The 13,762-nt window shown below is 35.7% G+C and overlaps 1 protein-coding gene and 1 pseudogene across 3 annotated transcripts in view; one reads left to right on the top strand and one right to left on the bottom strand.

Annotated features, from left to right (window-relative positions):
* Positions 1-13,762, top strand: part of LPGAT1 (lysophosphatidylglycerol acyltransferase 1) — a 119,673-nt gene that overhangs the window by 77,597 nt on the left and 28,314 nt on the right. For all 3 annotated transcript variants that reach the window (XM_086693393.1, XM_086693392.1, XM_086693395.1), the window contains 3 exons: positions 2,732-2,827; positions 4,770-5,043; positions 8,727-8,853. In XM_086693393.1, the coding sequence (XP_086549519.1) occupies positions 2,732-2,827; positions 4,770-5,043; positions 8,727-8,853 (497 nt within the window). The remainder of the gene's footprint in view (positions 1-2,731; positions 2,828-4,769; positions 5,044-8,726; positions 8,854-13,762) is intronic.
* Positions 11,192-11,319, bottom strand: LOC112857958 (U2 spliceosomal RNA; annotated as a pseudogene).

Genomic DNA, 13,762 nt, shown 5'->3' with positions numbered 1-13,762 from the left:
TTGAAGATACCAAGAAATTTCTCAGTGACAGGCCTATGAAACGTTGACAAGAGTTGCTTCAGGCAGCTGGTATTTACTGAGCTTCTTTTGAGGAATATGAAACAAAGGATTAATTGTATTTTCTAAATGTGCTGGTACCTTTTAAATAAGTATCTGTGACTTGAGGCATGTTCTTTTATGGCAATTGATGATAAAACTAAAAACTTTTTTTATTTGTCAAAAGAACTTTATTAGACATGTAATAAACATTTACCGACTTGTAACATTTCCCCTAAAATAAGTTAGGACTTGGGGCACCCGGGTGGCTCAGTTGGTTGGGAGTCTGACTCTTGATTTCGGCTCAGGTCATGATCTCACGGTTAGTGAGTTCAAGCCCTGTGTCAGGCTCTGCGCTGATGCTGCGGAACCTGCTTGGGATTCTCTCTCTGCCCCTCCCCCACTTGTGTGTGCATGCACTCTCTCTCTCTCAAATAAATAAACTTTAAAAAATAAATAAAATAAGTTAGGACAGAATTATCCATACAAATCTTAGAAGATAGCTTGGCTATCTTATTGAACTGATTTGTTTTAGGTGACCTTCTAACTAAAGAGGCAAATCCACTGTAAGTACAAGGTTAAGTTATATACATTAAATACATTAAAGCTAGAACAAGTAACAAGTAAAGCTCGTTCCTTTAGTGTTGGTATTTTAAACCCAGAAATTAATAAATTGCCACTAAACTTCATACTGTGTATAAAGCTCAAGTATTTTATAGGTTGAAGTCACTTGCTTTCTGTTTTGTTCCTTGGGGCACTTTTCAACAGATTCCATTTAGTTCAGATTTCAGTTTATTTAAACAAGTAGTCATCATTACAAAACAAGACTGAAAAGTGAGATGTTGGTGATCATTTTATTCTGTATTAGTTGACTTGGGGAATCAGTACTTCACTGGGCATGTATCTTTATTTTGTAAAGTGATTTAACATAGTAATGTGAATGAAGTATGAGTTGTGTAATTGACCTATTTAGTGATGCTGAAAAATTATGCTGGAAGCTTTAATGTTACATTCTTTGTCAGCTTTTTTAGTGTTTTTGTAAAAGCAGCAATGGTATTGATGCTTATTTTTTTCCTAATATTTAAGTTCATATAATTTGGTGTTTAGAGGTGAAGTTTACATATGTTATTCCCATAGAAACCAAAGTAGAGCTCTGTTGCACTCTTGATTGAGGTTGTAGCTTTTAATTAATTCATTTAAGGATTATAACCAGGAATGCTATTTCCTCAGCAGGGAAGAACAATTAACCAGTTTATTAATTAGACCCCTGTTTATAGTTAGTTATAATTTTGAAATTTGTTTGAAATAAAGTCTTACGCTCTTAATATGAATATTAATTCTTATCGGCAAGGGATACTATTTCTGTGTTTAAGAACTGAGGTGCTGTAAATTTTTTTAATTTATTCATTTATTTTAAGAGAGAGAGAGAGAGAGAGAAAGCGAGTGAGCATGGGGAAGGGGCAGAGAGAGAGAGAATCCCAAGCAGGCTCCACTGTGTGGAACCCCACACAGGGCTTGAGCCCATGAACTACAAGGTCTTGACCTGTGCCGAAAACAAGATTAGGATGTTCAAATGACTGAGCCACCCAGGGGCCCCAGTTCTGTAAATATGTTTTTGCTGGGGAAGAGGATAGCCTTGCATAAAGTAACAAATATTCTTCTTAATGTAATAGAATGTTAAATCATTCTATTAAATGAAATTTTAAATGTTCGTGTATTTTGGACAATTTTGTACTTTTATAAAATTTTATAATTTTACATTTATATGTAAAATACATTTATATATTTATAATTTATAACTTTTAATATTTTAGCTATTAAAGCCCCATTTTATTTTATTTTATTATTTTTTTAATATGAAATTTATTGTCAAATTGGTTTCCATACTAAAGTCCCATTTTATAAAGCTTTAGTGCTTATTAAACTTACTGCCCTCATTTGGTAACATTAGCCATTTTATTGTTTCCAAATAATTTTACAAGTTCTGTAAGAATTACCAGAGACTTTGCTTAGGGAGAGCAAATTTGGAATGGTTAAGTCCAAATTTAAGAAGTTAATTCAGGAATTCCTGGGTGGCTCAGTTGAGTGTCCAACTCTTGATTTCAGCTCAGGTCATGATCCCAGGGTCATGGGAGCCCTGTGTGTCCTGCTCCACACTGAGTGTGGATCCTGCTTAAGATTCTCTCTCTCCCTCTGCCCCCTTCCCCGCTCACTCTCTCTCTCTCTAAAAGAAAAGAAAAGGGGCGCCTGGGTGGCTCAGTCAGTTGAACGACTGTCTTCAGCTTTGGTCATGATCTCATGGTCTGTGGGTTTGAGCTCCGTGTTGGGCTCTGTGCTGACAGCTCAGAGCCTAAAGCCTGCTTCAGATTCTGTGTCTCCCTCTCTCTCTTCTCCTCCCCTGCTTGTGTTCTATCAAAAATAAATAAACGTTAATAATAATAATAATAATAGAAAAGAAAAAAAATTTTATTTGTTGCACAATAACATACTTGGGATTTCAGGACTTGGAATCAATACCAGTAATGGTTCATAGAGACTTTGTACTTTAATTGTAGAAATAAACACTCGATTTAAGATATTTAGGTTAATTAAGAGTGTGGTTGGATAATTATATTTAAAAATTAGAGACCTGGCTAGACTATAGCAGATTGCTTCTGTTTAATGTATAATTATTTCTTGCTTTTATATATTTTAGGTTGTTGCTCAAATGATGTGGTTGATGGACCATATTTTTAAGTATACAAACTTTGGAATTGTTTCTCTGATTCATGGAGACTTCTTTATAAGACAGGTAAGTAATGAGTATTCTTTTTTAACAGTGATAGCCTGATTAAACTGACAATTTATTATAAACATGGGCATAACAAGACCAATTATAATAGATAGAGCCAGTTACACTATCTTAGGGAGCTCTTCCTCCGAATCTTTGTTCTCTGAAACATTTATTTCAATCTGAATTTGAGTATGCTCAAGCAGTGAAATGGTGACATTGCAAATACTTTAATCTCTATCCTCCTCCTCCTGTCTAAACAGTGCAATGCTTAGTAACCATTTATCAAGCACCCGCCACATTCCCAGCTCTTCTGCTTCTTAGCCATGTGAAGCAGGCAAGTTATTTAAATTTCCAGTTTCCTCATTTTTCAGATGAGAATAATAGGTACTCCCCTCATTGGGTGGGTGTGGGGGTTAAATTAAGTATACACTCAGAACAGTGCCTGCCCCCTTCGTTGTCATTTTCATCACAATTACCCCATCATCATCTGTATTTTCACTATTACTTTTATTTACAAGTCATTGTTCTATGATATAGAAGGTATCTAAATTACCAGTAGGTAGGTAGGGTAGGTAGTTAGGTAGGTAAGTAGGTAGACAGGTAGGTAGGTAGGTAGATAGATAGATAGATAGATAGATAGATAGATAGATTGATAGATAGATAAATATATATATTTTGGTGACTCGTAGTAGGAAAAGTGAATCCATCAGCTTTTTATGAATACGGAAAATATTTATTTATTTATGTTTTTGAATCCAGAAAAACTGTAGAGTAGAAGATGATATTTGGCACAAATGTAAAGAATGAATATGGGTTTGTTAGAGAAAGGTAGATTGAGAGTGGGTCTGAAGCATTAGGGATAGTTCACTGTATGAGAAAGAATCCTACCTTCTTATCCAGTCAGCACTACATGATAGTATCTCCCTGTATGCTAAGGATCACACGCTTTATTTTCTCAAAAACTGAAATACGATATGCAGGAGTTTTTATGTATGGTAATGCTTCACTGTTCTGGTATTTATATATTTAGCAGCTTCAGCCTTGCACATAATAATTACTTAATGAATAACTGATGAATCTGATTAAGCCTCATGAGAACCACAAATTCTGGAAACCTTCTGGAAACCACAAAGCTGGAAGTATGTAGAAAAACTTCTAAGCTCTATGAATGTAGGTGTGAGAAAACACATATACTTTACTCCAGACAATTTTATGTACAGAACATTTTTGTTTTTCATATGCTGTGCAATTATCTGCTTTCTTTTGGAAACACTCTTGGTGCTTCTGAGCAGAGAGATGAATAAAAGCACACGCTGGAGCCTTTCTGCAATTTCCCCTCCTACCTCTGTCTTCCTCACTCTTCACTCATCAGCCACACTGGCCTTGGAACTGTTCTTTGAACATGCAGAGCTCCTTCCTATCTCAGGGACTTTGTCCTGTTTGCTCTTGTCACCTAGAAGACTCTGCCTCTCCTCTCCACTTGACTGGGACCCTCACATCACTAGCTCCTTGCTCCAGTTTCGCCTCCCCGGGGCTGCTGACCCTGACCTTGTCGACCTTCTCTATCCTCTTACTCTTTTTATTCCTAACACATCACCAACTGAGTTTACACTTCGTAGTTCTCTGTCGTTTCCATTTGAGTCAGTTCCGTGAGGGTCTCTCATTACCTCTCTATCTCCAGGGTGTGGGACAGTACAGTGCCTGCTGAGCAGTAGGGGCTCTGTAAATAGTCACTGATCTGATGAATGAGTGAACTCTCAGGAGCAAGTAGAGCAGTGTTTTTCTTTTGGAGTGCTAACGTAATATAAGCGCTAATCACTTGATTTTACCACTGTGGTCAGAAGGGGAGGGAAGGAGGGGGGACATCACTATACTTTAGAAACTGTTGTTTCTATTTAATTTTATGGCATCTTAATTTCCAATGTGTATCTACTTATTCTATATGTATCTGCCTTCATAGGGAAAATCACATCGTGACCAGCAGCTTCTTCTTCTCAAAAAGCACCTAGAAAATAACTATAGGAGCAGAGATCGAAAATGGATTGTTTTGTTTCCAGAAGGGGGCTTCCTCAGGAAGAGGCGAGAAACAAGTCAAGCATTTGCCAAGAAAAATAACTTGCCATTTCTTACACATGTCACTCTGCCAAGGATCGGGGCAACAAACATTATTTTGAGTGCACTTGTAGCACGACAGGAAAATGGAAGTCCATCAGAAGGAGACGCTAAAGAATTAGGTATGATGGTTTTTAGCATTTTTTTTCTTTTGTTGGAACTCAGGGATTATCTGGAGTTCCAGAAGATAACATTATTGTTCTTTTTTATAATTTTTATCAAATAGAAATAATACTCAAGGAGAAGATGAAAATTTAATGTTTTAATGTTTCTATTTACAGAGTTCATGCTTATAATCATTTATTCACATAACCCAGAAATGCATAAAGTCAAAGGTGTCTTTCCTTACACTGCTTACCCATGCTTCTAGTCATTCCCACTTCTGCAGTAAACATTCATATAAATATCTTTACATATTTGTGGAAGTCTGTAGTATAGATTCCTAGAATGGAATTGCTAGGGCAAAGGTACAGGAACAGAAATGACTGATTTGAAAACCTAATGATAGATACGCAAATGGAAATAGTAATAATGTATATTTCGTTCATTTATCAAATGTAGAAAGTTTTGAGGGTTTGTTTTTAAGAGTATGAACTTAATGCAGTTTCACAATGTTTATGAAGAGCCTTCAAATGACTCCCATCATTCCACTACAAATAATACTTATCAAAAGGAAATAATCTGAAATACCGGCAAAAGGGTTTATCCCAGCATTATTTTTATATATTTATTTTTAATTTTTAATTTTTTCTCAGCATTATTTTTAATAGCAAAAAATTGGAAATAGAGGGGAGAACAGAGAAGTAATATCAAATATCCAACCAACACAATATAACCACACGGCCATTACAAATGATGTATACAGAGGGGTTTTATGGCTTTGGAAAAGGCTCATGCTGTATCATGTTAATGAAGTGCGAGGGACATACAACTCTAGTGAAACTGTTATGAGCTCAAATGTGTCAAATGTAGGAGATGAGCTCAAGGAGAGATTCCAGATGTTATCAGTGATTGCTTCTCAGAGCTATAACTTTATGGATGATTTTCCCCCATTTCTTAATACTTTTCTGAAATTAAAATTTTAAGGTTTATTTATTTTTGAGAGAGAGACAGAGAGAGCAGGGGAGGGGCAGAGAGAGAGTGGGACAGAGGATCTGGAGCTGGTTCCGTGCTGATGGTGGAGGGTCCAACTCAGGAACCCTGAGATCATGATCTGAGCTGAAGTCTGACGCTCACCCGACTGAGCCACCCAGGCACCCCCTGAATTTTTTTTATAATGAGTATGTATTACTTTTATGGCCAGGAAAATGCAAACCACACTCAAAGATGCAACTGTCTTGGAGATAGCCTGGTGCGTTGTGAAGGTTTGCAGAAGGTATTTGTGCCAGTAACACGAAGACTGTTTTGAACAAGTTTATCTGAGATACTGTGAAATTTGGTGACAAATGATAAATTAAAAAACTGAAAGAAACTCACCAGGCCTGTTTCCTCAGTAGTGTTTTACTGTTTAAAAAATATATTCTTCAGATAAAATAAAAATAGAAATGATTGACCCTCAGAAATATGTGTTTTTAAATGAGGGTTAGGACCAGACATAGAGATAATGCCTGTAAGATTGCACTGAGTTTTCCATTCATGTGTTTTTTTAAGCAGCTGCTTGGCAGTCAGCTCTCTTAATCTTTCATCATCTATTAAAAAGACAAATTGAAATAATCTTTTAATAGAAAAGGAAAGTTCAGAATAGCTTCAGACAGCCACTGTGGCAATGTCAGCCAAGCCAAGGCTTGAAGGCAAAGGTCTTCCAAATAGAATTAGTTGCACTAATAAAGACTGCTGTTTTGCAATAGTTTTCTCCAGTCAATAATACCCTGTGGTGTCTAGATCTCAAAGGTAGGGGCAATTGTCATATTGATCACACAATAGTGAAGAATTTTTTTTTCTTTTGGAGAGAAACAATTTCTTTTTATAACCAAAGCAAAGTAGTTTATAATTTATCTTACCTTAGTTAAAATTTTTATTCTAGATGTTTAGGAAAAGTAAGAAATTCTAGAAAGTTATATACCCTAAAACTAGTTTTACTTGTATTTTACCATTTTCTTCTCTATGTTTGGTATTTTGTGTCTTATTTTCTTTAGTATTCATATTCACTGTTTAGTGTTTTGTTCCATATAAACACAAAACAGGTCTTTGTATCTGTTTTAATATGTGATCCATACACATATCAAAATTAAGTTGTGTCTGATTAAGGGTTAGTATTTTTTTGTTTCTTGTGTGATTTAATATATATTAAACTGAACTCTGATGATTTTCCCAACCATTTTGTTATAAAACTTGTTAAGCATCCATAAAAGCTGAATGTTGTAGTTAATATCACTAGCTGAGTGCTTGCTTCGGCAGCACATATGCCACTAGCTGGCCAAATAGATTCTATAATTAACATTTTGCTATATTGACTTTATCCTGTCTTTTTCTACCTTTCTATCCATCCATTAGTCCATCTTCTTTTTTTAATGCACTCAAAGTAAGTTACAGACATCAGTATATACTTTACTCCTAATCATTTCAGCATGTACATCATTGGTAACTTGTTAAAATGTGTTTCCTTACATAAATACTCTGTTCCTTTACCAATAGGTTACTTAAACATTATTATTATTTTACCTAATTTTTGTTTAAACCCTTTTTTTGATAGTTTGTTTTTTGAAAAAGAAGGAGGGAGAGCATGAACACAGAAGGGGCAGAAAAGAGAGGGAGAGAGAGAATCCCAATCAGGCCCTATGCTCAGAGTGGAGCCCAACGTGGGCCTTGATCTCATGACCATGAGATTATAACCTGACCTGAAATCAAGAATTGGATTCTCAACCAACGGAGCCACCCAGGCGCCCTTTCTTTTCTTTCTTTTCTTTTTTTTAAACCTATTTTTATGGGAATTTTTCCCCTTCAGAATATTATCAAAAAAAATTTTTTAACTCAAAGGTCAGCTTTTAGCTATTTGATATACACAAGTAAAATATCATTAATTCTTACTGCACATTTAGTCTTACGTTTAAGTTTTATTTTTTTAGAGATCTCTTAAATACTTCAAACAAAGGACAGACTATCACACAAGTCTGGCTATCTGTACTCTCTGGGAAGATTCATCTCTCAATTCTTGCTCTAACTCCATGCTGGGAATAAAAGCAGCATGCAGAGGACCAAAGTGAACAGAACTTTCTTACTGCCTCTCACAATAGCAGTTACCTGTTGTACCTACCAAAGGGTGGACAGTTTTATTGCTTTATTTGTATAGAACTCCTGCTAAAATGGGAGGAGTTTGTGTTAAACAAAAACAGCAACTGACAATCGTGTGACAGTAAAATGCTTAATTTGGGACCTTATTCCAGTATTTATTAATTTTTTTTTTTTTTACTTTTTTTTTTTTTTACTTTTGTGGTGTGATACCTTAGCTTCTGACTTTTTGATAGGCCAGTTCTTATGACTGATAAAATATAAATTAGACTTTGATAGTAATTGTATTGAATGCTTGAATGGTGCATGTCCAATAAATAATAGTGCTCTGTTATTTGTTAATTTGAGATTCAGCCATTTTATAATATATTAGGAAATGCTTGGTTTCATCCTAAATGAAGATGATACATCCTTATATCATATAAAACAGTAACAACCAAAGTTCATCTGTTTTCTTAAAGCAAAAGATACATCAATATGCTTTATTTATACTATATTATTTGCTGTAAATAATGTAAAAATTGATCCAATTTGAAGTGGTTTTTTTTTTTTTTTTTTTTTTTTGCTTTGTCCTCAGAGAGCAAGTCAAAAGGCCTCCAGTGGATAATAGATACAACTATAGCTTATCCCAAAGCTGAACCCATAGATATTCAAACCTGGATCCTTGGATACAGAAAACCAACAGTCACACATGTACATTACAGGTAAGAGTTTTGTGTTAGTACTCAGCATATATCCAACTTAAAGTATTATCTCAAGCAGTGTTTTAAAATTAAATTTTTAATCAATAGTGAAAATAGTTGGCTCAAAATCATTTTTATGCTGAATTTTTAATATGAAAATATCATTTGAAGTAGTTATTTTCACTGAGTGATAAAAGTCTCTCAAAATGGTATTCTAGAGGCAACTATGATTACTTGATGGCCTGACACTCTGAGCAAGGGTGATTAAGGGCAAACATCAAACATAAATATATACTCATTTGGGCAAAGTAGATTTGTATGAATAGAAATGAAATTTGTTTTTAAGTCATTAAATCACATAAGATTTTCCAAATGATTAAATTGAGAATTTAGCTGAAACTTATACTTTAACATTTTTAGTATTTTAATATTTAACATTTTAACATGTTCATTTGCATAAACAACAGCAAAAACATTTATTGAATATTGCAGCTTCTTGAGATTTTTAAAAGTAGATTGCTTTTTAAAAAAGAGTATCAGGGGCGCCTGGGTGGCGCAGTCGGTTAAGCATCCGACTTCAACCAGGTCACGATTTTTTTTTTTTCTTTTTTTTTTTTCGCGGTCTGTGAGTTCGAGCCCCGCTGATGGCTCAGAGCCTGGAGCCTGTTTCCGATTCTGTGTCTCCCTCTCTCTCTGCCCCTCCCCCATTCATGCTCTGTCTCTCTCTGTCCCAAAAATAAATAAACGTTGAAAAAAAAATTTAAAAAAAAAAAAAAAAAAAAAAAAGAGTATCATGTAAATGTGTGTAGGTATTTATATCAAAGCATGATGCTGATGAGGCTTGGATAGATTTGACCGCTTTATAAGCCATTTATCTTTACTGTATTTCCTGGCCAAAGATCTCACTCAACCCATGGCAGCTAAGTTACAAACTGAGCAGTTGGTCCACTGAAAGATCACAATTGCCACAAAAGCCCTCAATTCAAGCGGAAAACTACTCAAATTACATACTCACTGCATAGATAGGTACATGTTTTCATATATATAAACCATCATAGTTTTACACATAGAAGTACAAATTTGGAATAATTTGAAACTAAAATTTTAAAACTTAAAATTAAATGTTACAATTTGCGTTTTTGGTGTGTAAGAGAGGACTATAAAATTACAGTTGAGTCCACTGTGTGACTTACGTTGCCAAATTATGAAGTTCATGTGTAAGATAAGAAGTAATTCTTGAGAACTGTACTGACTACATTTCACATGTGTTGTCCACTTTACTTACGGAGCACTTACTATATATAAGGCAGTGTGCCAGGCCCTGAAAGAATTTCTCCAGGAATGGTTTTATTTTCATATAGAAGAGGCTTATCTAGCCTTCAATAAACTTTTAAATTGTAATCTATAAATGAAGCTCAATTCTGATGCCCAAGCAAAAATACATGACTGTTGGGTGTATGTTCTGGACATGTGTAGATTGTATTTGAGTCAGATATATGTAGATCTTCCTAGCACATCATACCCAAAAGGAACTGAGACAAGGAAGAAAATACTAATTACAGAGGCATTCTATTATAGTTCACCCTGCTTTCTTTTTTAACCAATAAGTAGAAAACAGTTTTATTTTATGGATTAAAAAATGAATGGAATAATAAGGGATCTTAGAAATTCAAGAAATGTCAATTTTTAGCAAAATTGTTTTACCAGAAGTAAGTGCAAGGTCCTTAAATTCACTTGAAGCAGGAGTTCTTAACTGTGGGTCTCATGGATGAACCTGAGAATTTTTCTTTTTTGCCTTCAAAATCAGATGTTGTTTTAATTTTTTGTATTTATTTATTTTGAGAGAGAGAGACAGTTAGATCAAGTGAGGGGGGAGGGGCAGAGAGAGGGGGAGAGAGAGAATTCCAAGCAGGCTCCACACTGTCAGCACAGAGCCTGACGCAGGGCTCAAACTCGAACTGTGAGTTCATGACCTAAGCTGAAACCAAAATTCGGACACCCAACCAATTGAGTCACCCAGGCGCCCTAGATGTTGTTTTAATTAAAAAAAATTTTTTGAGTATACTTGACAGACATACAGTGTTACGTTAGCTTCCGGTATATACCATGGTGATCCAGCTTCTCTCTACATTATCCTCACCACAAGTGCAGCTACCATCTGACCTCAGAGAATTTTGAATTTTTCAACTCCTTCTCTATACAAAATGTTCTAGATGTATGCAGTTTTCTGCAGAGAAGCTTCACAGATTTCAATCTAGTCTCAATATAGATTAAGGGTTTAAAAAAAGATTAATGACCCCTGATTTAGAGATCAAAACCAAATAGTAAATAGAAGAGGTGGGATGGTTAGTTTGATACAGAAAAATACTTCTGTTGATAAAAGTGAAGCTTCTCAGAAGTATATTTGACTATAGAAATTTTATTGCCGACATAGAAATAATAAAGAAAATTCTACACTTGATCTTAGCCAAAAGGCCGAGAAGCGATAAGAAAATTCTAAAATATTAGATTAGCAGAGATGAAATCATGATACAGAACCATATCCTGAAATAGTAATTACAATACACATCATGCCCAGTTATTTATTTATACACACACACACACACACACACACAACACAAACACACCCCCTAGGAGTCTCGTGACAGGTAAAGAGATATACTGTTGGGTTTTTTTTTTTTTATGTTTATTTATATTTGAGAGAGAGAGAGAGACAGTATGCGAGCTGGGGAGGGGCAGAGAGAAATGGAGACAAAATCTGGAGCAGGCTTTGAGCTATCCGCAAATGACCACACTGTCAGCACAGAGCCAGACATGGGGCTAAAACTCACGAACTGTGAGATCATGACCTGAGCCAAAGTCAGATGCTTAACCAACCGAGCCACCCAGACACCCTGAGAGATACACTGTTCTTTACAGAAATTTAATTAAAAAAATTTATTGTCTAACCAGTGTTAGGAAAAGGGAAGGACTTAAGTTCAGATGGGAAAGAGAGGGGAAGTGAAAGGGGCAAGAAAGAGTGAGGTGTCTTGGCATCAGGATAGTTTTGAGATTTGCAAGAAGCTTGTGAGAAGGGATGTGGGCCATGTCTGTGGCAGCTGCCAGGGACAAATCTCTATCACCCACGGGTTGACTAGGTCTCCGCCTGTATTGTTCGAGGCCATCTGGACACCCTGGGAGATAGGGAAAGAAAGATTGGTTTTTTGTTTTGGTTGGGGTTTTGGGGGGGAGTTGTCCCCCCCGCCTCCAGTTTTCTCAATTCTAAGATAAACTGTTTATTGTTTATCATGGAGTTTTCCTGGCGGGAATAACACCATAGAAATTAAAATAAATTTAAACAAACATGGTACTCCTTACTCATTTTTTTTTTTCCTGTTCTCAGAAAGATTGGTTTTTGTTCCAGCACTCCAGTTGTTTGGTTATATTTTAAAAGTTTTAAACAAGGATGAGATGTTTCCAGTTAGAATAAGAGACTTAAAATGCGACATTGGAAATCACGTATATACAAATGTGAATAGTGTAAATAACTGAGGTTAAATCTTTCTCTTTTACTGTGGGGTGGTTGGCAAGAAAAACTAAACAGCGCTGACTACTTAAAGCAGGGAACAGGTGCCTTGAGAGATGGAAAAGGTGCTCAGGAAACTGTATAGGCAGATTTTAAAATTATTAGTGAATGTACTTTTTCCCTGAAATTTAGCATAATTTTTCCAGAACTTTTCTACTAAGCCATATGTACAAGCCAATTTTGTTTCGTATCATTTAGAAAGTATTTATTTTCTTCCTAGCTCCAGCTGACTTTTTCTTTTAATAAAGCACCACATCAGTCTTAGAGAATTTAATTGAAATGATTACTTGAGATTATGGTGTAGCTGGGCAAGTTGGTACCGTTGCTAGTTTTTTTCAGTGTGATCTAGGGTATACATGTGAGAGTCAAAAATAATTATTCCATTCTGCTCAGCATTTATCAGATGCCACTTAGAGTATTGAGTGTATTTTAATTGCTCTATTTTAAAAGAAATAATAACGGCTGGTAGAAAGTTATGAAAGTACCTAATACTGTATATATAAATCCTACAACACGACTACCACTTAAAAGACCACTTTAGATCAAATCAAAGCAAATTTGGAGTTGGTAATAATTAAATGAAACATAATTCCAAAAGAAACTACCAGTTGAAAATATAAATAGGTTAAGGAAAACTTTAACCATCAGTAACCACTAAGTCTGTAATAAGTTTCTGTATTTATGAAGTACTTTTACCACATTTTAGGTGTATTTCATGGAGGACAGCAACTGTCCTTTCCCGTGTGATACATCTGTGCCTCCGGGTGACTGGGGTAGTCTTAGAACACTGTAACATTCCTGACCATCAGAATTTACTTGTCATCATTGATTGTCATCACTTATTTAACATTAATCAGTAGTTGGGCCACTTTTTATTTCTTTGATACATTTCTTTTCTTGGAAATTATTATCAAGGCTGCCAGGTAAATTCTGCTGCCTCTTCTATACCTCATTGGAATATACAGGTGTAGGGAGATTTCTGAGCAAAAAAAGGCATTTTGGGGGTCGCATGGCTGGTTCAGTCAGAGGGGCACTTGCCTCCATCTCAGGGTCATGAGTTTGAGCCCCACGTTGATTTAGAGATCACTTAAGTAAATAAAACTTTTTTTTTTTTTTTAACATTTGTTTATTTTTGAGACAGAGAGAGACAGAGCATGAGCAGGGGAGGGGCAGAGAGAGAGGGAGACACAGAATCTGAAACAGGCTCCAGGCTCTGGGCGGTCAGCACAGAGCCCGACGCGGGGCTTGAACTCACTGACCGCGAGATCATGACCTGAGCCGAAGTCGGCCGCTTAACCGACTGAGCCACCCAGGCACCCCAAAACTTTTTTTAAAAAAGGCATTTTCTCCTTCAGAGTGATTCCA

The sequence above is a fragment of the Puma concolor genome, chromosome E4, assembly GCF_028749965.1.
Source record: "Puma concolor isolate L17-30 chromosome E4, mPumCon1.1.hap2, whole genome shotgun sequence".
Lineage (NCBI taxonomy): Eukaryota > Metazoa > Chordata > Mammalia > Carnivora > Felidae > Puma > Puma concolor.
The sequence above is the reverse complement of the archived record's forward strand: the minus strand, read 5'-3'. Positions and strand labels throughout refer to the sequence as shown.